This window comes from Pseudopipra pipra, chromosome 1, assembly GCF_036250125.1.
Source record: "Pseudopipra pipra isolate bDixPip1 chromosome 1, bDixPip1.hap1, whole genome shotgun sequence".
Classification (NCBI taxonomy): domain Eukaryota; kingdom Metazoa; phylum Chordata; class Aves; order Passeriformes; family Pipridae; genus Pseudopipra; species Pseudopipra pipra.
Window position 1 is genome coordinate 111812951 of NC_087549.1, and position 22516 is coordinate 111835466.

Consider the following 22516-nt stretch of genomic DNA (forward strand, 5'->3'; position numbering starts at 1 on the left):
GCTCCAAGTGTGTTCTTGTAAACATTTGACATGTGAGTACCTTAAAATCAAATCAGTGAGACTACTTTTGGATACATAAATCAGGTTTTCAAGATGAAGTTGTAACTTATGAAAAATATTTTTGGTTTATAGTACTGGAAAATCTCAGGCAAGCAGAAGGTACACAGAAAGATTGATAGTACTGAAATTTATTTAGAGCATACAGGTAAATAACTTTACTGTGTTCGGGATCATTAGCAATCATAAATGATCAGGACCTGATTTTGCTTCTCATCTGAAAGAAGAATTACCTTCTTCTTTCAAACTTGCTGGAGTCTTACTGGGTTTGAACTGCGTGGTTTATTTAGGTGTCGAAATATAGATTTAACAACCTCTCTTTAGACAGACATCTTTAGAGGTGATTTCCAAACTTGTACCCAAGTTTCTTACTGTTCCACACGTTGTCACATCTAAAAAAAGGAGAGGACATACACAACATAAGATTCCACTTGGCCATTGCTTTTCCACAAATGTAAAATGTAATCTGCTGTAAATATTATGATTGCTTATGGGTCTTGTTGGTATAAATTAAAGGTATACTGCTAGAATGCAGTTCTGAGCCAGGTCAGTGTTGTTTGAGCAACAGCTTTAGGGAGTGGTTAAAACACTTTATGGGAATAAGTTGAGAAGGATCGATATTGCAATAATATTGTTGTTCTTGCAATTTTAACATGTCCAGTAAAGGTGGGCTTCATCCAATAGCAATTCCCAGATGTTGCAATGTACAACTCAAGCAATGACACATTGTGTATTATCTGAATCAGAACTCTTGTCTTCAACTGATGAAAATCACTGGATGCCTATTGCAGTTGAAAGTCTTCAATTTGCTCCAGCTACAGATGTAGCTCTAAACCTTGCTGAACATTGGCTCACCTCTTCTATAAGAAAGCTTTTGGTATGGCTTATAATGAACTTTGAAATCAGTAGATGCAAGGCACTATTAGTAATTATTGTTATTAAGGTTTGAAATTGCTTAAATTGCATAGTTCAGCCACTGTTGAAAAAGAATGAGTGCTCCGATGTCGCATAAAGGTAAAAAAACCCCAAACCAAAACAAAAATCAAAGAATTGAGAAGAGCCCATTTTATAAAATACTAAGCATGGTTTTGCATGCTTCTCCCTACTCATAGAAGTGAACACCTGAGTAGAGATGTAATGTCAGAGAAACAGCCTGAGGGCTGGAAATGGCCTTGGATTCTCCCGAATGACAGAGGATGCCTCTGGAAGTCATTCATGCTCTGCTACAAGGTCACTTTTGTAAGCCGTGGGGTTCCTGCACTGATAGCTATGGGAGTGGCAGAAGACAAGTAGAATCCTAACGTCCTACAACTTGTGGATAAAGGAAGGGTTGGGGAGATGTCATGTATGTGCTTTCAGGATAAAAAAAAAATAAATTCTTTCTATCCGTCACCATCAGTTGTATATTGAATGGACAGGCATTTCCTTCCTTCATCCTTTAAAGGAGAGCTCCTTGAAAGAGGATCTAGATTGTGGTCCTTAAATGTATACATTTCCTCCACTAAGGAAAACTATGTGAACAATTGTTGGGTTTTTTAAGATTTAACAAAATTCGTTGGTATAATTTAACAGGCAGGATATGTTTGTTGAGAGTCTTTTACTCTCTCCACTTAAAACTACAAGAATCTTAGAGAAGCTACAAAACAAGTAAAGCCTGCTCATTTTTTCCTGGAGAGATGTCTAAAACGTTCACTGAAAAATTATTGGAAAGTGACAGGTATGAAACTTTCCTTTAGTTAACTGACTTTGCAGAGATAAAGGTTATATTTTTTATTGCAGTGCTTGTTTGGAAGATATTACTGCATTTTCATGTTTTATTGAAGCCCTGTCAGCTCAGATGGCACATCTTTGTTTCAAGATTTCCATTGAGAACACTTCACAGTGGAACAATAACTTTTGGGAAGGTTCTATTGCATTAATAGCTGTGTCACAATTACCATAACAAGCAGATATGTTTTTTATGATAGCTATAATAAATTATGAGCACTGAGGCAGGCAAACTGCTTTTCCTGGTCTGTGAGAGACAGTTATTGTTTGGGAAAGATTCCCCAGCAAATGTCTGCAAAATGCAAGCTAATATTGCTTTTTTATATAGTTCCCCAGTATTAAACTACTCTCTCAAAAAAGTCCTCAAATGGCCTGTCTTGCTGCTGAAGAATTTTCGAAATTTTAGTCTTTTGGCTATTTCAGCCCTTTTTTGAGGGACCATTGCCTTAATCCCAAACCTGAATTCTAAAAAATGTCATGCTCTGAAAATTAATCTCTAAAAGATGTATCAAACTAGGTGCTTAGAAGCAGAGGTAGATAAAATTTTAAAGGTTAAGCTATGTACATGTGTTATTACTGTGTTACTGCTGCACATACTGAAAGAACAACGTGCATTATACCACTAGCAAATTAATTATATTAATCATTTATTTATTATTAAAATAGCACAACATTATATTGCTGCTATTCTCATTTCAGAGGATATTCTTTTGAGATAATGCAAAGCTGTTAGATGCAGCATAATAATCAAAAAGCTTTGAAAATGTTAATAGCTATGAAAGTAAATGTTTCTTCAGCTTGTCCTTTTTTACTTACCACAAAGCTTCTTCAATATACAAGGATTTTTTATTTGTACCTTAATTCTGAAAGGAATTAGGCTTTGTTTTTGCATTAAAGGGGGAATGATATAAGCCATCATCCAGCATTAAAATCTTTCCGTTTATGTGGTATTACCTTGATAGTTAAAACCAGATATTAAAAATTACTTCCCTTGTGCTGATACTGTTACAGTTTTATGATACTCAGCTGGGAAAGATACTATATTTTGAGTCTTATATGAAATCTTGGTTTCCTTTCTGAATTCTTCTGCACTCCAGGGTGCAATCTTTGGATGTATCATTTTGAGGTGTTTTCTTTCAAATAACTTATCAAATTCATGTTTGATAAAAAAAGCTGCTAATATTAAGCTTTTACTCATCTTCAGTCAGTATACCTATGAGTGAGAAGAGGCAGCTCAATCTTTTTTAGCCCTATGAACTGTAGATTTTAGTGTCACTGTGATTCAACCAGCATCCTCACTCTCTGCTTGTTCTCTTTGCTATGCACTGGTAATCTGGCAGTAAATCCTGTATATACTAGCAGTTTCAAGTGCTGAGTGGAGTCCAGATACTAAATGTATATCAGGGCCTTGAGACAAACCCTGGAGTTAGAGACTTTGTTGGGTTTTGCACTGGTTTTACATACTGTAAAATAAAATGTCCTGTTTACTGTGTAATTGGAACAAATAGGTAAAAATACAGCTTTGTTGTTTCGTGCTCCCCATGATAAGATTTAACAAATGCATATTCACGTGCTTTGCATCAGTTCCTGAACATGCTGTTAACTTTTCTTTATGAGGTAAAGAAACAGACCATTGACAGAACAGCACTCTGAACACATTATGTCATTTTTAGGACATGACAAGACTTTAGGTTGTTTGAGCCTTGCCCAAGGCTTCCTGGTCCCTAGGGACTTACTTCTTTCTCCAGACATTCAAATTCAGGTGTCTCTTTCCAAAGCCCTGATTTGTTTGTTTGTTTTGTAGTTGCAGAATTGTGAAAATGCCCTAAAGATAAATTTGACCAAAGTGGTGTGCCCAGACTTTGTCTAGCATCTTATCCAAAGCTCTTCCCATCCCAATGGCTATCCAGCCAGTAAAAAATAAGTGTGGTGGACATTTATGATGAGAAATTTGTAGAACTGTATGTATTACAATAATTTTTACACTGCCACTATTCTAGAAACACTTGGAGAGCAAACAGAATTTCTCATTTCCCCAAGTTGACATGGAGGTCTGTGGTTTTGGATATGGCCTACAGAGAAGAATGATATTCTTATACACAAGTTAATCATGTGCTCTTTTGAAGAGAAAAATGAAGAAAGAACTTGAAACTACAGGAAATAAGGCTTAGTCCATTTAAATCCTGCTCTTTCAGCATTGCACAGTTAGAAATTTGAAGCTTCCCCCTCCAGCTGTGGAGGGTTAACACCCAGCCACTCTTCTGCCTCTGCAACCAGCATGTCCAGAATAAATGAGATGTTGAAACAAAAGTGTCTCTGGCCAAACTGCAGCAACACTATAGAAAACAACTTAATTTAGGTTTGAGTAAGACAGTTCAGGATTGTTAGCTGAATGCAAGACTAGGGGAAGGTGTTCTGCAGTGCAGTGGGTATATGAATATGAACCTCAGTTTTCTGTCACAGATTTGCTTGTACTTAGAGATACCAAGTTATTTTCTGCATTCTCCCTCTCTGTTTGTCGTCTTAGCACAGACCATGTTATCACATCCTAAAGAGATCTTGCTTCTCTAACCATCTCTATCCGTCTTGACAGTTGGTAGCACACAATGTCTTGGCCAATTAACTTATGTTTTGAGAGGGTGGGTGAATAGTGTGAAATTCAACCCTGCTGTAGAATAAGCTTCAAAGTTCAATACATCATAAAACTGATGTTAAAAGACCAAACAGGTGTGGAGACAGAAAGAAACAAGCTACCTGAATGAAGGAGCTAAAGCTCAGGAATCTGGACTAGGTGTAAGAAGGGAAAAGGACATCTTACAGTTCTGCATGCTATGATTAAATAGTCAAACTGGGTACAACAACGGTGCCACGGAAATCCTTGTGGACAAAGACAAGAATGAAACATTGCTGAGAGACACCAAGAGGTCTCTCTAAAACTATGCTGGCTCTCCTCTGTTGTTAGCAGTCAGGGAAGCACCAGTGCATCGTGCCTGCAAAATTCAAAGAAAAAGAATCCTCGAGAGTAACCTGTCCTATATTTTATTTTAGGATTTTTTCAGCAAATCTGATCCTTTCCTGGAGATTTTTCGCGTGAATGATGATGCAACCCAGCAACTTGTTCATAGAACTGAGGTAAGGGATAGAGTTGGATTTACTCACCAAGGACATAGATGGGCTGTCAGGAGGAATAGTTTATGCCTCCCATATCGCAAATGTTATTGCAAACACTCAAGTTTAAAAACACTTCCTAGTGTTACACTCTAGTGTAATTATTAACTAGTGGGTATCAGGTCTTGATTTATGTATCTTACAGTAAAGGCAGAAGATACTGAAACCAAAGGTCCAAATTTAGTTAAATTGGCAGATACTCTGTTTGAAGGTCCATAGTTACAGATATGATATTTAGCCAAAATCATGCTACAGATAGTATCATATTTTTCCACTAATGCTATGTTGCATCTTCTCCACCTCCTCCCAGGGTGCTGGTGCTAAAGACATTTGTAATCTGAGTGCTTTACATTTGTTTCTTGTGTCCCAGTGACATTACTGCTTCCCTGCTAATGACTGGCATTATCTTAAAAAGCAGCATTTATGTGTACAGGATGGAGCTGTGGTGGGTATTTGGGTTTATAAGCCTGTTATGGATTCCATAAAGTCTTTCTAGCCAGGCAAACCAATGTGCCTGTAAATTGATGTTGCCCATCCCTATTGCCTACTCCTGCATCTCTTCCATGGCTTCCAGTTCAGTTCTACAACCTGTCCCTTGTGAGTTACACTCCTGCTGAGGCATGGCAGTGCTGGAGCAATTTCTTCAGCATGACCTACACATGATATATGCAGGGAAATATGAGTATTTCCTACCTGTACTCCTTTTGGGGGCTTTCCAGAGGAGTGTTTCAAACTGCGGGTTGCTCAAGGACACATATTCCATGCATGTTGTTCTGAAAACTCCAGCTGAGCTCTGCTTTCTTTCTCTTTCTGGTTAACGTATTGTACTGAAAATTGTGGCTCTTGTTAGCATTCGTTTTGGAGATGTAGAAATGTTAATGTGTCCCTTTTTTATTTTCACTCACAGGTTGTGATGAATAACTTAAATCCAGCATGGAAGACCTTCAAAGTGTCTGTAAATTCTCTGTGCAGTGGAGACCAGGACCGCAGGCTAAAGGTCAGAAGTCATTCCTACCTTTTTAATAGTTTTACTCATAGAAAATGAAAGTTTGTCTCCCTTTTTCAAGTGTAGATTGCTATTCTGCACTTCCCTCTTCCTTGATGGAAGAGATGATCACACAGCTGATTACCACATTATGATTACCATAATCAAATTAAGGATGCAGAGAACTGGTAATCCACTGTAATCAACAGATTATACTCTTTGCAGCTAGACAAAAATAAAATGCTGGTGTGGATATGTTAAAATGCGTGCCACAGATCGGTGGAAAGGATAAAAGGAATCTTATGAATGCTTGAATTGTGATTTATAACTTCACAAAATTAGCCCTGTTATTATGGAACAACAGTGGTATTGACACAGTGCTTGTATGTATATGTTTGTATGGTATTAGGGATGCACAAGGAAGACACAGATATAAATGTTTAACTATAAATTGTTTGTGTTCCCTGTTGCCCTGTGGCACTGTTGGGCAAACAAGATGGGTTCAAGGGAAAAAGAAGTACCAAAAGAGTGAGGAAGCTTGAGAAGACAATGAAAGATGCCGCAAGGAGAAGTGAAGGATGAAGTAGATGAAATACAGGATACTTAGGAGGCCAGGACGATGTGTTTGTGACACGTACCTGAGATGTGTGAAGGAAGCTCAACATCTCAGGTGGCACAGGAAAGCAATTGTGAAAGATCTTCCCATCTACCCCTTAGCTGGTAAATGGTCAAAACCAGTTGTGTTTGGCATGTTCAGTGGGATTGGAATAGAGTTGTAGGAGATGAAATAGAGAATAAGCTGTACAGAAAGAACAGCCTCCATTTTAACATGTAAGCAAAATTAACAATATTGGCTGAAGAGGATTTCTAATGCCAATGAAGAAATGTAGAGGAGTTATTTATTGTAGTATGTGTAGGATGACAGTTATGTGAAGTGTTAGGATAAGGACTTTGTTATCTTGGGAGGTTGCAATTTTATAAATTTCCTGGGTAGATTAAATAGGTATATTAGTTACCTGAAACACAGAAGATAAGCACATAACTCGGTGTTGTGTAAGCAATATAGACCTCCAGGAAAGGAAAAGAGGGTGAAAAAGAGCAGCTACCATCCAGGGGTAGTAATATGACTGACTCAAAGGACAGTGAAGGCCAAGGAACACTACCATGGCTGGCACCTCTATTGGCACCTCTGATGCCTGGGCTGCTACTTCATGACAAAATGGAAGCACTGGAAAAAGCAGAGGTGGTACATATTTGGACAAAGTGTTCACATCACAGCTCAGGCAGGGCTGAGAGCTGAGGTTTTGTGTTTGAATGGAGTGAGCTATGAAAGGCTTGGAAAGGGAGGGTGAGCAGTTCTTTGATGTATGAGAGAAGGGCAGGCCATATAGGCAGGTGGGACATACAGGCAGAGGCAACATGGTTAAAGCTTGTGGGAGTGCTGTAGCTGCTGCAGCATTCTGAAAGGTGAAAGGGAGGTGTAGGGGGCAATGCTAAAGAACGTGGTATATTCAAAATATGAAATGCTGAGAGGCTGAAGAAGAGATGTAATGTGACAGATTACCTGTGTTATGCAACCACTCTGAGGTTGCATCTTACACATCCAGATGCAGAAGGTTGTAACCTGTCTCTTCCTTGTCACGAGGTCCCAAATCACCTAGTCCAGCTTATATCTGACAGTCACTTGGAGCAGTCAGTTGTGCCTGGCCTTACAGGATGTACTTCTTGAGGTAGCTTAAATTTAAATGAGTAGCATCCCATAGTAATGTGACTATATAGGTTTGAGAAAAGAATTGGATCAGAATTCTGCCACTAAAATGAAAAGCAGAATTAGCTAAGCACTGGCTTCACCACACTGTGTACATGTGGCCTTTAAATCACTTAGATGAAAAAACCTAGGAAGAGAAGCAAAAAAAAAGTGTGAAGTTTGGGATATCAGCAAGTGGCAAGTCCATAAGGGTAGAGGAATGTGGTTCTGCAGTGAGAGACATGCTTTAATCTCTTTGAAGCTGAGGTGAGAAGGTATGAGAAAGGCTGAGATTTCAGTTTGGATAGAAGAAGATGGATCTGGGAATAAAGGTGGTCTTTGAGCTATGAGCAGAGTGATAGTAATCAAAATTTTTTGCAGATGATACTTCAAAAGAGAGGCTGAAAAGGGATAAGTGAAGAGGAACAAGAATAGTCCTTTAGGACTGCCTATAGACAAGATGAGGGGAAAGTCAATGAAAGTATGGCTAAAGAAGAAAACCAGGGCAAGATGGATCTTATGAACATAATCACAATTTTCAATATAGTTTTTTTTCTTTTTGAGAGAATACATGTTTTACTTGTGTATGCAAATGTTTGCAGGTCCTGATATTTGAGTATTTGCCTGAGACTGCAGTTCAGTCATTTGCAGAAAAGCTAAAAGTACTAAGATTTGCACCAGATCATTCATGAGTGCAGGAATATTTTAATGCTAATTATGGCTGTAAAATAAGAAAAAGTCATGACACTTATTTCAAATTCAGGCCCTTTATAACTTTTAGTGGGTGTAAGATAAGTCTGTTATGGTAGAGCAGCCCCCAAAATCACTTGTATTTGACAGATAACATATAGCACTTGTCAGATGATTATTTGCTTCCTTTCTGTATGGTCTATAACCTAGGAGTTTGATGGCAGTGAGGACAGAAGAGTAAAAATTATAAGAATTAGAGAGTTGAAGTGTCTGTGACTGGTATAGCGCTGTATGAATATTTATATTTTAATTTACATTGACTTAGCAGTCCACTCTTCACACGACCATATTTTGGAACATTTGACTTTAGTTGCTTTGTTTCACTTCATAAAGTATATAGCAATATGTTTCTGCTAAGTGTTGGAAGAATTCCCTGTGTCATATTTAACGTGGGGGAGATTTAGTGTATTCCAGCTGCCTTGCTGAGCATCAGCTTCTTGCCAAGATTGCTTGATCACTGTGAGCAGTAATTGCATAAGGCTGGGTAGTTTTGTATCTCTACCTGCTGTTATTTTTTCACGCACTCTGGAAAGCATAATCTAAATTAAGGCTTAAAGAGGCATCAGCAATGCTTGGAGAGAAATATCAACTTGTGGAAATTCTGCAAGACTTCTTAACAACTGCAGACACACTACAACTGTCACTACCTTTGGCTTCCCTCTATAGGCTATATGTAGCACTGAAGTCTTGGCCTTTCATCTCTACCACTGAAATCACATGGGCATGGAGATTAGAGGTCAAATTTGTGTTATGAGGAATGGGGATTAATGGAAGAAGTACACTAAAACAATACAGATCAATTTACAGAAGTTTGATCTTCATTAGTCTTGTACCCAAAGCAGTCTTTACACTGTCTGGGCATTTGAAACTTTCTGGTTTAAATATCTGTTTAGAAAGATAAGATAAAGAAGGTCACTAAAATCAAAGCAGCCAGTAATTAGAGTCTGCCTCAGAAGTCTTTTGCTAGCATCCTTTACAAAGTCTGTTAATTCAAATTCCTTCTGGACTTTTAAAAAAACCCTAATTTTGCTTTATTTATATGTGGTACAGAGAACAGTGAGTATTTTATTCCTCTCAGGACGCCTTGTAAAACTTTATTGCAATTATTGCTGCTCTAGGTTTTATTATAAAAAGGAGATATTAGATTTATGAACCTACTGAGCTTTTTTTCCCAGACACTGAAACCATCTGAGAAGTCTGGTCACACTTCAGTGCCGTTCATACCTTCTTTTAGTGCTAACAGGACAGACAATTTGTGTATGTATTGCAAAATACCTCTTTGATCCAAAAGTAGTGCATTGCTTTTCTAATGTCTAAAGAACTTCAATTCACAACAGTAATTACTGACAAATCTGACTGATGATTATAATCCTTCTCAGGGCAGTTTTTATCCTAATCTGCTGGGCTGAAGGTCCTGTAAATTGTGGAACTTTGGCATTCAAGTTTGGTTTCAGAATGTGAGGTGTGTTGCTGTCAAAGATTATCTGAAATATAGGCTTTTATTGTATTTTCTGGTAGGAATCATCTACTATCCACTCATTCTAATAGTTGCAGGGTTCCTGTTTTTCTAGAGGAGTGCTGGTAATGTACACAGAAAAATAATCTCTTTTTGGTTTGATATTAGATACTGTAATACTTGGGAAATAAACACATAACAAGGTGCTTGTTATGCACAGGCCAAACAGGGCACATGGCGTAGAGTACTTATATCTTCTGCTGAGGCTGTATGGAAAACATCACCAAAAGAAATTCTGTTCATAAGGAAGAGGGGAAGAAAACCCCTAGAATATAAAGATAGTTGAGGTGAAGTGATAAGCTGCAAGGCGAGGGGGACATACATGTCATATCTGTATAGAAAGTCCTTTCTATCTTCCACCCACTTAGAGGAAATCTTCAGAAGAAAAATGTCCATTAGATACTTTTCTACCTTGCAAAAATCTGTAGGTTACAACTGTATCACTCCTGTCAGTTTTTTTATTGTTTCATCCCTGCCCAACCCGGATTACAGATGATGATCCAAATGAAATTTGTTCATGCACAGTTATGAATGGGACCCACAGCCACGGTTACCAGGGTCGCTCCATACATCAGGTTATAAGGCCTCGGAGTGTGTGAACAGCTCTTTGCAGCATGAAGCCCTGAGACAGTACTTTTGCTTACTTTTGAGTAACCATGGGAAAGTTGCCTCTTCCTGTGTACTTCTAAGGAGGTTAAAACCTGATTCTGCCATTCTTCTCCATTCTCTCTTATGTCCGGTTGACTTCCTTGGCTCTGCCCATACAATCTATTGGAGTAGCTGTCTTACCATGTGAATTCTATGTTTGGTTTTCTGCTGAGGGTTCTATTTGCAAATGCTTGTAAGCCCCAGTATATCTATGATACTTTTAGGGCTAGTGAGATGCATTCAGAAGGTTAAAGGTCATGTGATTTTCAATTAATTTCAGCCCTAAGACTTAATAAATAGCACTACATGGCCCGTTCCAACGTGAATTTTCATAGACCATGAATTTTCTACTTTTTCTTGGTAGGTAATTTCTAACAAAGTCTTCTTGATAGAACTACACTTTGCTTTAATTTACAATCTATGCAGTGCCTCTTCCACCTTGTTGATATTTTTTGTGGTAGGTTGACCTTGGCTACCATGGGGAAATGAACTCCAGCTCAGCCAGACCCAATACACTATTATATAATGTGATCCTTGCTTACAATATTAATAGAAGAAGCTCCACAGCCTACAAGAAAGATTTTGACATTATTCTGGGAGGAAATGTCCGATCACTTCATTTTAATTTTATTAATTAAAATCGTGTTATTAAGATAACAATCTTAACAGTGCCTGTTATGGCATTTTTGGGGATGGAACACTGGGTCTTCTTCAGATAGTTGTAACCTTCTGTTTCCACCTGATTTCTTAAAATGTTGATTCTTTCATGCAGAATGTTGGATCATTAAGGGAAAAAATTGTTTCTTATAGGTCTGTAAATGTATTGTTTTCTCCATTCTGAGTTAAAGAAAAGCAAATAGTACTGGTTATTTTTATATTCTCTGAGTTATTACTGCAGTGTTCTCTAGATCAATAAGCTTTCAGTGACCTTTAATACTCGACTACAGCTCTGCTTATATTATAAACTGGTACGTTATAAATTATTATCCTTCAATAAACCCTCAGTATCTCTGAAAGCTGCTAGTTAAAGTAACCAAGCAGAACCTGTGAAGACGGCCAAGTAAAGCTTAAGATACAAGGAATAAGTAATAAGTTTAGACAAATCCATTAGTGCTTTTATTCTTTCACAGTTTAGCTGTCAGAGTGTTTGAAGCACTAATGTGGAAAGATATAGTTTATGGTCAACAGCAATAATTTGTGCAGGATTTTAAAAAGCATGTGGCACGAAAGGCAATTCAAGCAGTGTCAAATGATGATTAGAAAGGCATGAACTGAAGGATTTCACACTGTTCCATAAGAGAAGACTCATTTATTGTTGCTGTTTTCTTTGCACTTTTAATTCCAGGTAGAAAGAGTCTGGCACCAAGAACAAATTACAGCATAGGCTAGACCTCCTGGTTATTTACTTGATTGGGTGATTTCAGTCATACCTAATTAACTAAGCAGTTCTACATTTTCCCTTCAATTTACTCACCAAATTAATGCCATTGGAGCCAATCATTCCTGGCTCGCTTACCCTGAATTTGCATATGGAGTCCTTCTTGTAGAAAGTCTTCAAAAGCAAGAAAAGGGGCCTCAACCTTTACATGTCTTCAATATGAATCAAAAGATGCTTTCAAATTACTTTTTCAGTAAGTTATTTCTTTTTCATTAGGTCAGGGCATTTTCCTGGAACCTATAGAATAATTGCCTCACTCTTTGAGAGTGCAAATCTTAATTTATAGTCTGAATAATATTTATTAGCCATTTTAAGGATGTTATCGTGTTGTGAATTTTTAGCGAAGTTCTTCTAAAGCTAGCTGTGCAGCTGATAATTTTAGATAATAAAAAGTTCCTTCTTGGTGGTCAAAAGAAAAAAAAATAGGCTTAAATATCATGCTGTTGTGTATATTTAATAAATGAAGAGGAACACTTGTAGAAGTGCATACTGCTTAATTAGCGTAGGAGTTTTAATACAGTCTTCTGAAAGAGTGATACATTATTTTGAGGAAAAACTGTAAAAGCCAGTTTCTGAGACCTCCTTGCACAAATACCATTGGACCTACTTTTCTAGTAAATGTTTCTTGTCCTTTCTCTCTCATATTCCCCTTGTTCTCTCTATTTGCCTGTGGTAGCAGGTGCTACACTGATTATTAAAACCTCAAGTTGTCTACTTTGTAAGGTCTACAGTGACTGTGGGGAATTTGCTGCAACCAATCACCCTGCTTTGTCAGTTTGGGTTAATCTATAATTTAGCAATTGGTTTATAATATGAGTGCCTCCTGAATTCACTAATCGGAGCAGTGTGTTTAGAACTCTGATCTATCTGAGCATGTCAAGGACTGACCTGATCAATCTTCATAAACTCTGTGCAGGTAGGGTGCAAGATTTAAGACCACCCTTAAAACAAAACTGATTAACTCCATGTGTGTCTGATCTCAGTTTACAGATTCCATTTTCTATGTTGCCTTTCCTTGGCTGTATTCTTGCTAAAGCAGTTGAAGATGCTGTGGAAAAAAAGTACCAGATTGCAGTTAAGATTTAGGAGAGAGAAATAGACTCAAGAAATTAGCTTGATCCTATATTTGTTAAAGCAAGTGGGCTCATTCTAATGACTTTAATAGGCACTAGTTTGTTCTCCATTATGGTAACTGCTGGATATATAGCAAATTAATTGTCAGATTAATTAATCTAGATTTGGGTTAATTGATGTTTGTGAAGTGCTTTGAAGATGAAAGAGCTGTCTAAATGACAAGTGTTGTCACAACAATTAAGGGTCCAAGTGGATTGCACAAGGAGAGATCATTTGATATACAGTGGTTAAAAAGAAAAGAGATGATATTCACATCTCCAAGGGCTCGGGCTGCTGATAAAGATGGTGGTAGAAGACTGAAGACAGAAGAGACTAAAAGTGCCAGGCTAGTGAGAGACAGGAGTCTTTCTCCCATCCGTTGAATGACTCTGACAGACCAAGTTTAAAGAGTTCATCCTGTCAAAGGAGATTTTTGCTTCCCATTCCTTACCAGAACCCCCAGTTCCATGAGCTCTTGGGCAGAAATGAAGAAATTTCCCCATGACGTTGCAAGAAACATTCATAGTCTGAAACAGAGAGGACAAAACCAAGCAAAAATGTTATGTGTGAATATGTTTGTCTGGTTTAGGGGATCTGAGGAGTGTTCACTCTGTTTCTCTTTTGCAAATAAGTGAGAATTTCTTCCAAATTATTTGTACATTGCATTTATTGTGAGCTTCCTTCAATTGCTTACTGCCTCCATGGTTCCATCTCAAGACAAATAAATAGAGCCTTCCACAGCTTTGGTATGCAAGTCATCAGTATAAGAAATGTTTTGAAAGGCTCTCTCCCCCTCTCTTGAGCTGTTTTGAAATCGAGTTTTAATCCCCTGAAATGAAACAGAGGTTCCTACAAGTGCTGCTCACTGTAATCCAAATCAGAAATGTCTGGTTCCTTCACAGGGCAATAGTTGATAAGATACTAAATCCCATTCTGAGGACCATTTAAAAAGAAACAAAGCACAGCCCTGGTAATGAGGATTAGTTCCCCACTGGAGGATGGGCATACAGGATGCCAATTAATTAAATGACCTCTACATTCTTCCTGATTTTCATATCCCTGTGTTGACAGTGCACTGAACACCCTTACAGACCCCAGTATTAGCTGCAGAGCTGCTTACTGTAGAAGTCTAGAAACCAGTTTTGAATTAAAATAATTGAATGAAGCTCTGCTTTCACTAAAGCAGATCAGGATTAGGCTTAGCTGTAACCTTGTAAAACAGCTGAATACTGTAGTGGGAGAATTTTAAGAGTTGCATATCTTAAAGAAAATCCATCAGTTTCATGCCTTTGTGTCTACAGGACATTTTGCTGTGTGACTTACAGTATCTCATGATATTAAAAATGAGAAAAAAAATTAAAGTCTAACCAGTTTTTCATATTCTTTTTTCATTTCTTTTTGTTGAGACTGGAAAGAATAGGGAAGGCAATTTCCAGACAATCTCATTTCAGACTCTCATAAAGTAGCAAAGCCTTACATTGCTGACATATAACCAACTTATAAAGGCTTTTGGTTTCTTTTCAAATATCTTTTTTACTGTGTAAATCAAAAATTACACACTCATGGAAATCCTTCTCTTGCTGTTAAATCTTGTGATAAATGTACCCTTTGCTATGAACTATATACTTAAACAGAAAGATTACCTTAAAATTCTACTCATGAATTGTATTTTGTAGTTTACATGCTAACATACTGCCATGCAAAAATGGTTACATGCTGCAGATAATAAAATATGTGTATTTTAGATTGTAGTATTCTCAGGGAACATGGCAGAAACAAATTTAAGGCAAAATAATACATTTGTTTAAAAAAATTACAGTAAGTATCTTCAGGGACCTAATTATAAATTAATGTTTGTGATATTCTAGGCAGCATTAGGGCAGAAATAGCTATTAAGTGCATCTAAACTTAAATATTTTAGAAGATGTGTCAGTACATAGTGGTCACTTAGAAAGTGTGAACTTTGTCTCACACTGAAAATATGTATTTAGTCCTCGCTTACACAGTGATCTCACCTAATACACATTCTGTTAAAATTTAGATCTGCATTTTTCATTTGCCACAAACGTATTTCCTCCCAGCTAGATAGAACACACATTTTGTAAGGTGTAAGTACATGTATACAATGTATATGCACCTTACATAATGGAGTTGTGTTTTGTAATAAAAATGTTTTATCTGCCTTACCAAATCTAAATTAAGCATGCTTGTCATGCATGATGGTTCTCTAAATAATTTTGAAAATGTTTGATAGCTATGTTCTACAGGATTCCATAAAAAAAGCATTAGCTGATCACCGACCTCCTAGAGGTAATACTAGAAGAAATCAAGGCTCTTGGGATCAGAGACTTCAGTGTGTTTGTGGATAGTTATTGTTCTGTTTGTGTGTCACAGCTGCTAAAGCATATTGGGGAAGCTTTGCCATAGCGTTTGCTACCACTAGCTCAGACCCTTGAGTGGGATTTGGCTAAGATAGAACTTGTGACACCTTTATCCCAGTCTCCCTCAAACATGGAGAAATCAAAAGCTGCTTGTTCACTAGGGTTGCAGTGGAGTTATTTTAATGGCTTTCTCACCAAGAGCAATGCCACTAGTGTGTTTTTCAGGAAGCCTGGGAGAAAGGTGTTCTCTTGTCCCCCTTCTGCTCTGAGCTGCCACTATTGCAGCCCCAGCTCTTGTGCTCTTCAGGGCTCTTCACTGACCAGCCAGCTGTGGTGCAGCAATCCTTTTCCCTTTCTGTGTGGCTATTTCCACCATACTATTCACAGTTTTTTTCAACAGAATTGTTCAAAGCTTAGTGTATTCAGTTCATTGCTGCCACTGAACGCCTCAAAGGATGTGCAAGTTGTTTTGAGGGTAAGACTTCTGTGTGACTTTAGAGATGATTTGTGTCCTGAGCATGACAGCCATTGTGTCTGCTTTGCCTGAGATTAGAAGTGATGGTGTTTCCTTTCACAAACATACTAATCCTTCCCCTTCTGAAAAGCGCATGGATTGTTCATACATCCTTAAGTGAAAGAGAAGGCAAGTAATGTTAGAAATCATTTCTCAATAGTACCAGTATTACAGACTGTAAAGTCTCTTAGTCTGCTTTTAGAAGAGATGTTAAAAAAGGCTATGGCTTGCCTGCTCTGTATACTCTAAATTGCCCTGGTCTGAAGTTACAATATTGGAATAGCAACAGCATCAGCAATTGATCTCTTAGACAACTCTTTACATTTCAAATGCCTAAGGTTTGTTCAGATCCACTAATCACCTCTTACATTATTGACCATTACATTACTAGTCTGAGTTCCTATTGAATTTCCTTATTTATTTTATTTCTGAGACAGTCCAGAATTTACTGATAGTAGTTTCTTTTCTATGCTAGGAAAAGATAACCTTAAAGCAGTAGCTCTGAATAACTTAATAACTTGGGGGAAACTACAAGGGAATGGTGTCTCAGAACTTGAAAATCACTGTGACCTGGCACAAAGGAAGTTCTCTTTCTATACAACACAGTTCAGTGATGGAATAGAGATATGTTGTCAAAGATTGTTGGAAGGCCAAAATCTGTCAATATGGTAAAAGTGTGACCAGACAAATTCATGAATGGTTATTGCATTTTGGCTGGCTTTTAGCAGCATATAGCAGATGCTCTCTCCAGCTTCAAGAGTATGTAAAGTTGTTGACTGCCAGTAACTGGGAGAATATGGTAAAGATGAATGTACCTTTCCTTGTCTTATATAGTCTTTCTCTAGGTATTTGCTAGAATCTGACAGAAAGATGATACTGATGCCACGTACTTTTAATATTTTCTTGTGGTCAACGCTGGTAGCTTTCAAAATGAAATTTAAGTGTTGATTTTCATTTGAAAAAGCTCTAATTGGTTAGGGCTTCATTATCTGAGAAATTGTACATATTCATACCAAGTTGATGTACATACTGCTGGTGGGTCATGCTGCAATGTTTCTTCTGCTCCAGTAAAATTTCATGAAAAGATGAAAGGTAAATAGATTATTTACAGCTGAAGTGTATCTAGTTTGCTGTGTATAAACACATAGATAAGCCAGTCTAGTCCTTTACTATTCTGTGGCAGCTGCAGTAGAGCATAGGGAATTCTGCGTATGCCTTCAAATACTCATCCTGACCCTGGTTATACATGCACTTTCTGCTGCCTTTCTTTCCTGTATAGATCAGCTTATACATTTTTCATAAAAATACTGCCCTTCAACAGAATCCCTGTTTGATATCAGCTATTTCTAGAGTTTTTTTAATTAATCCATTTCTAATTGCAAGAAAAGCATCTTAAAATCTGATGACTAGATGTTTGGAAAGGCAGGTTTATTTTTACGGGCTAATTAAGAAGTAGGTTACTCACATTAGGGAGTCACGATTCTTCTCTTAGACAGCAGTGTTTCAGACTCTTGCACTTCAAAATATTGAAAAAAATACTTAGAGTTGTGCCAAAAACTAGTCTTTGACTCATGACCAGGCTAAAATATGGTAGTAAAAAGTTTGCCTATTGTGAGATTCCAAGGGTAGTTTCTTCATAATACCACAAGCAACCATTTATTAGTAAACGGGAACCGGGGGGGAGGTGGTGTATGAATATTGCTGCAGACTGATGATAAATGTTATTAATAAATGAGTTGTGTTGCACAAGCAGTGCTGAAAGTTATCACTTAAATGTTTCATGACACTATTACTAAGAAAGAAAGGTAACAGGACACAACCAGATTATCTGACAGAGACACCTGTGGGAAGGGTGTCTTCTTCCTCCCCAGGTGTCTGTTCCCCACCAGTCTGAGCTATCTGGGAACAGTCAGGATCAGGCTTTGGGGGACTTGTGGTTGTCTTGGGTATGGTAAGAAAGCCTCTATGCCTTCCCACTTTCTTCTGAGTGGGGGATCCCTTTGCTGCAGTTCATACTCCATCCCTTGCTCCTCTTCTGGGAGTCTTGCATGCTCCAGCTCTGACACTTGGCAGAGGCTGGCTGAGGTGGGGGAAGCAGAAGCATGGCTTGACTCTAGCCATTCCACATGCCATTCTGGGTATGAGGAATTCATGCAGATTAAATCTTACCAGCCCTGGGGAGGGCAGAGGTGAGGCAGAGTGGATGGGCCAGAGCTGGGCAACATGAGGTGCCACATTAGAATTGAGGCTGTGCTAGTATCAGCCCCCAGTGTCACTATGGACATTTTAAACTGAGTCTGCTGCAGTGTCCCTGAAACTTTGTCTGGTGCTATACTGAAGCTGTGTTAAGACTGAAAAAAATGGCATTCCTCATCAAAATGCAGTGTGTGCTGCTCCAAGCAGACTTATGAATATGCAAAACTTGCACAAAATAATTAAAAATCACTAACTCATACTCATAATAATCTCATGCACATTTTAAAATTTAGAATTGTGATTTTAGTAGCCTAAATTTGTTTGTTCACAGCACCTGAACCTTTAATCTCCTTAAGAGCTTTGAATCCTCAACACTACACAGCTTTAAGGTGACTTGTAAAAGTAAAATACAAGTAATCCTGGTAATGTAATGTTCACTGCCTGCTCTCCTAGTCTGACTTGCTCCCATTTTCCTGGCTGTTCAGAGCATTAAGCATGTACTTGTAAAGTTGTTGACATTTGAGTTCTTTCCTTCAATCTTTAATGATACAGAAATAAGAGCCTGATCTGTCTTCTAGCACCAGCAGCACCAGCAGCTTCTGGTGCTGATTTCTTTGACTGGTAATTTCCTTCCTTTCTACAGAAAGCAAGACATCATTCTGATCACCACTTCATAACTGGGCACTTTCTGCCCAGGGATAGACTTGTCACCAAATTTAAGATCAAGATTAGTTGTAGGATTGATATTCAGAGGAGCTTAGGAGGTAAAGGTGAAGTTTGGAGAAAAGGAATAAGTCAAAGAAAGATACTAATTTGTTTAGTCTTGTATAGGTGAACATTTCTTTATAGGCAAATAGCTGAGTTTTTTTTTTTAAACCAAGTGTTTTCTATGCAGGATATTACTTTTAAGCACCCTTTCATCTTAAAAGGCATGCAGAAGTTTGCCTGTGGTTTGGTTTTTTGGTTTTTGTTTGTTTGTTTTTAATATTTGTGTTTCATGGAGTATAGCGTTAGCAGAGGGCAGAACTGGAATCCGTTCTGTTTGTGGTATTTTGGATGTAGGATATATGTCCCCCAATTGCAGATGCAGATGCAGTGATCCTTCACAACCCCAAACATGACAGATTCCAGTGAATTCTGCAAAACATAGGCATATTTTAGATACTGAAAGCTTCCCTTATTTGTTTGCCAGGACTGAGAAAAATGAAAAGACGGTTTTATTGTAAGCACTATTCTGTTAATAGTTGCCAAGAAAGACCTGCTTCCTTCACCTTCCGTATTTTATCAATTTATGCTGCTCACGGGATATCCATTACTACAATATCTCAGTTTTGCACAAGCTTTACTTGTCAGAAACAATCAGAATTATTGATAATTTTTCAAAAACATTGTCCTGCAGCTTTTAGGAAAGTTTGCACAAAATCCAGCTATGCCAGGATCCTTTTGTGATTTTAGATGTGTGCTTCCACTTCCTGTTCTGGAGAGAGAGAGAAATACCTGTACAAGTCTGCAGTAAGAGTCCTACAATTGCAATCCCACAAGAGCACTTAGTGAATAGCCTATTTATACCAACACAATGTTGTACTGAAGGAGAGCCTCAGGACAGTGGCATGTTCACCCATCCCTCTGTTCATACCATCTTAATGCTTAAGATATGTCTTGCAAACCCAACATAAATACAAAGGGACAAAGTTTTGTCAGGATTTTCATCTCAGTTTTTTTCCCCAAAACCTCCTGCTTTTGGGGTTCAGATAAAATAATTTGAATCTATAACAGTTTTACCAGACTGAAGCATCAAAAGAAATCCCCCTAAAAATAAAAGTATTTAATTTTTCCATCTCAAGATAGCCTTTCATAGATAAATTTTCCTTACTTGAAACTTTAAAACTAGGAATTAAACCCCAATGACTCTTTTTTTTTAATTATTATTTTATTTTTTTCTTTTTTTTAATCACTTTGGATCAAACAGGGAATTTTTGTGAAATATATTTTGCAACCTCCAGTAAAGACAGCATTTCAGGTAGTTCTGTTCCTGTGCCAGGAGACTGGAGAGTGTTGAGCTCAAGGTGACACTCCTGGGGATCAGACAGTATGAAGTCAGCATCTTTGCTGTTCAGGTGCTTGATTCAAGCCCCCTCGTGGTCTTGAATCAATATGGTCTCAACCATATTTTGGAGGAATACATTTCATATAAATAAGATCTGCATTCCTCAGCTGTCATGTATGAAAAGGGACTGCTGAGTAGTCATTGTAATGTTCTACCTGATATATTTTGTAAATGAAGTATCTTGAGTATATTCTGGGAATCTTAAATTACCTTGTAAATTTGCAATATTACTTGAGATGTTAAACTGCCATTGGCTTTGTGATAAAATACTGTTTTCATCTACAGGAGACAGTATTACTCAAATGAGTGTTACAGCACTGCAAGGAGCAACTGCATGTTCCATTTACCTTCTTTTCTTACAACTGAGAAATATAACCATATTTGAGTATGTATGCTTTTATTTAATGAACATGAACAGACTGGTATATTGAAATTAATTGTGCTTGGAGTTTATAAGAGCAGCTTAATAAATTACTTCTCTTATGCTCTTTTAACTTTGATTTTTGTAAAGGCTAAACAAGCTGCCTAAAGCTTCCCCTCCTTGAAAATCAATTCTTCATGTAGTGTTGCAGTGCTAGTAATAATTCCTTAATTCCTTTTCCTGTTCCAGACCCGAGTGATTTTATCTATAATAAAGAGGTAGTAGTAGCTGTAAAAAAAACCCAGAAAAACCCCAACAACACAACACAACCAAACAAACAAAAAACCCAAACGAACAAACCAGCAACTTATTTTCTCTCCTTCCTCTCTGTCCTGATTTAAAAATTCCTCTGAATTAAAATGGACACTACCTTTCTTTCTTCTTTCTTTCTAGCGTATGACCCATCTCCAGTGCATTGCAATTAATGAAAAGTAGTTCTCATTGGCCCATTCTATACTTAAACATCTTAGAGATGGACACTTATTTCAGAACTCAGCAGTGTTTCTGATTAAGCCTTGCTTTTGGGTATTTTAAACAAGAAAATGTATAAAGTCCTAACACTGAACGCAGCAGGCAGTTTCCTTGCTCATACTTTCAAGTTACTGTCTGCTAAACCAAAACTATTTTACTGCTTTGTTTTTGATTTTCCAGTGCTTTTTAGCCCACCTTCCCCTCTGCTATCTGTACTTAACTCACAGAGAGACAGAAATAGACATTTGAGTGAGACTCCTTTTTTTTGAGTTTTTTGTGAGGTTTTTTTGAGAGGTTATATGATCTCCTTTTTCTTTGGAGTTTCCATTCCTCCTTAGTGTTTTCCATAAAGGGGTTAATTGTTTCATACATTTCTCAGTTGTTGACAATGGCTGTTACATCTCAATTAACGACAGACAAGTGGATCCTAATCTGTAAAGAAGTATTTGATTTTAATGTCTATATCTGACCTTTTCCTATGTTACTTTGAATTTTGTATCAAACCTGCTTTAAAGCAAATACGTATCAGAGCATTACTCCTGTTCTATTTTCTCTCTGCACTGATAACTGAAGAACAATCACATATCCAAAAAGGATAATATATTGTAACATTCAGGAATGGTAAGTTAACTTCCTTCTAGCCACTTCTTTTCCAGTTCTGATATCATGGTTAGGCAAAGTAATACCTGAACTTCTAAAGTTTTGTTGTTTTTTTTTCTATGGATTTTATTAATGTTACATTTACTTCCAAAGCCCCCTCATAAGGCTTTATACATTTTACTATATCCACTATATTAATAGCAGAAATAAAGCATATCACTGTAGTGACTTACACTGTAGGAAGGCTTTCTGAGCTGGAATGAGATTGCAGGTGTTCTTCAGGCCTGGGTTTGTACTGAGTCATTGGATAATAGACCTCCCTAAGTTTCAGGAGTCTTCCCCTGGAAAAAAATGAGAGCAATTACACAGTATTCTGCTAGTGTTTTGGATCTAGGTACCCATAGATGGATACAAAATTGTAGAATAATTTAGCCTGGAAGGGACCTTCATATTTGGAATTCAAAAGACCTTGTTAACAGCATTTCTCTTAGATGAATATGTAGAACTAGAGAATAAATATGAAAGAAGTTTTTAACTTCAAGCCCTGTCTCTAAACTGGAAGTAAACTGAAACCACGTGACATAAGACTGATTCAAGTGCTTTTAACTGAAATACACTGGAGATTTTTGGTTAGCAT

At 37.5% G+C, this 22516-nt stretch overlaps 1 protein-coding gene across 3 annotated transcripts in view; it reads left to right on the forward strand.

Moving 5' to 3' along the window:
- The window catches only part of CPNE4 (copine 4), a 228343-nt gene that overhangs the window by 132816 nt on the left and 73011 nt on the right, over positions 1 to 22516 (forward strand). For all 3 annotated transcript variants that reach the window (XM_064671603.1, XM_064671613.1, XM_064671592.1), the window contains exons 6-7: positions 4873 to 4956; positions 5900 to 5989. In XM_064671603.1, coding sequence (XP_064527673.1) covers positions 4873 to 4956; positions 5900 to 5989 — 174 coding nt within the window. The remainder of the gene's footprint in view (positions 1 to 4872; positions 4957 to 5899; positions 5990 to 22516) is intronic.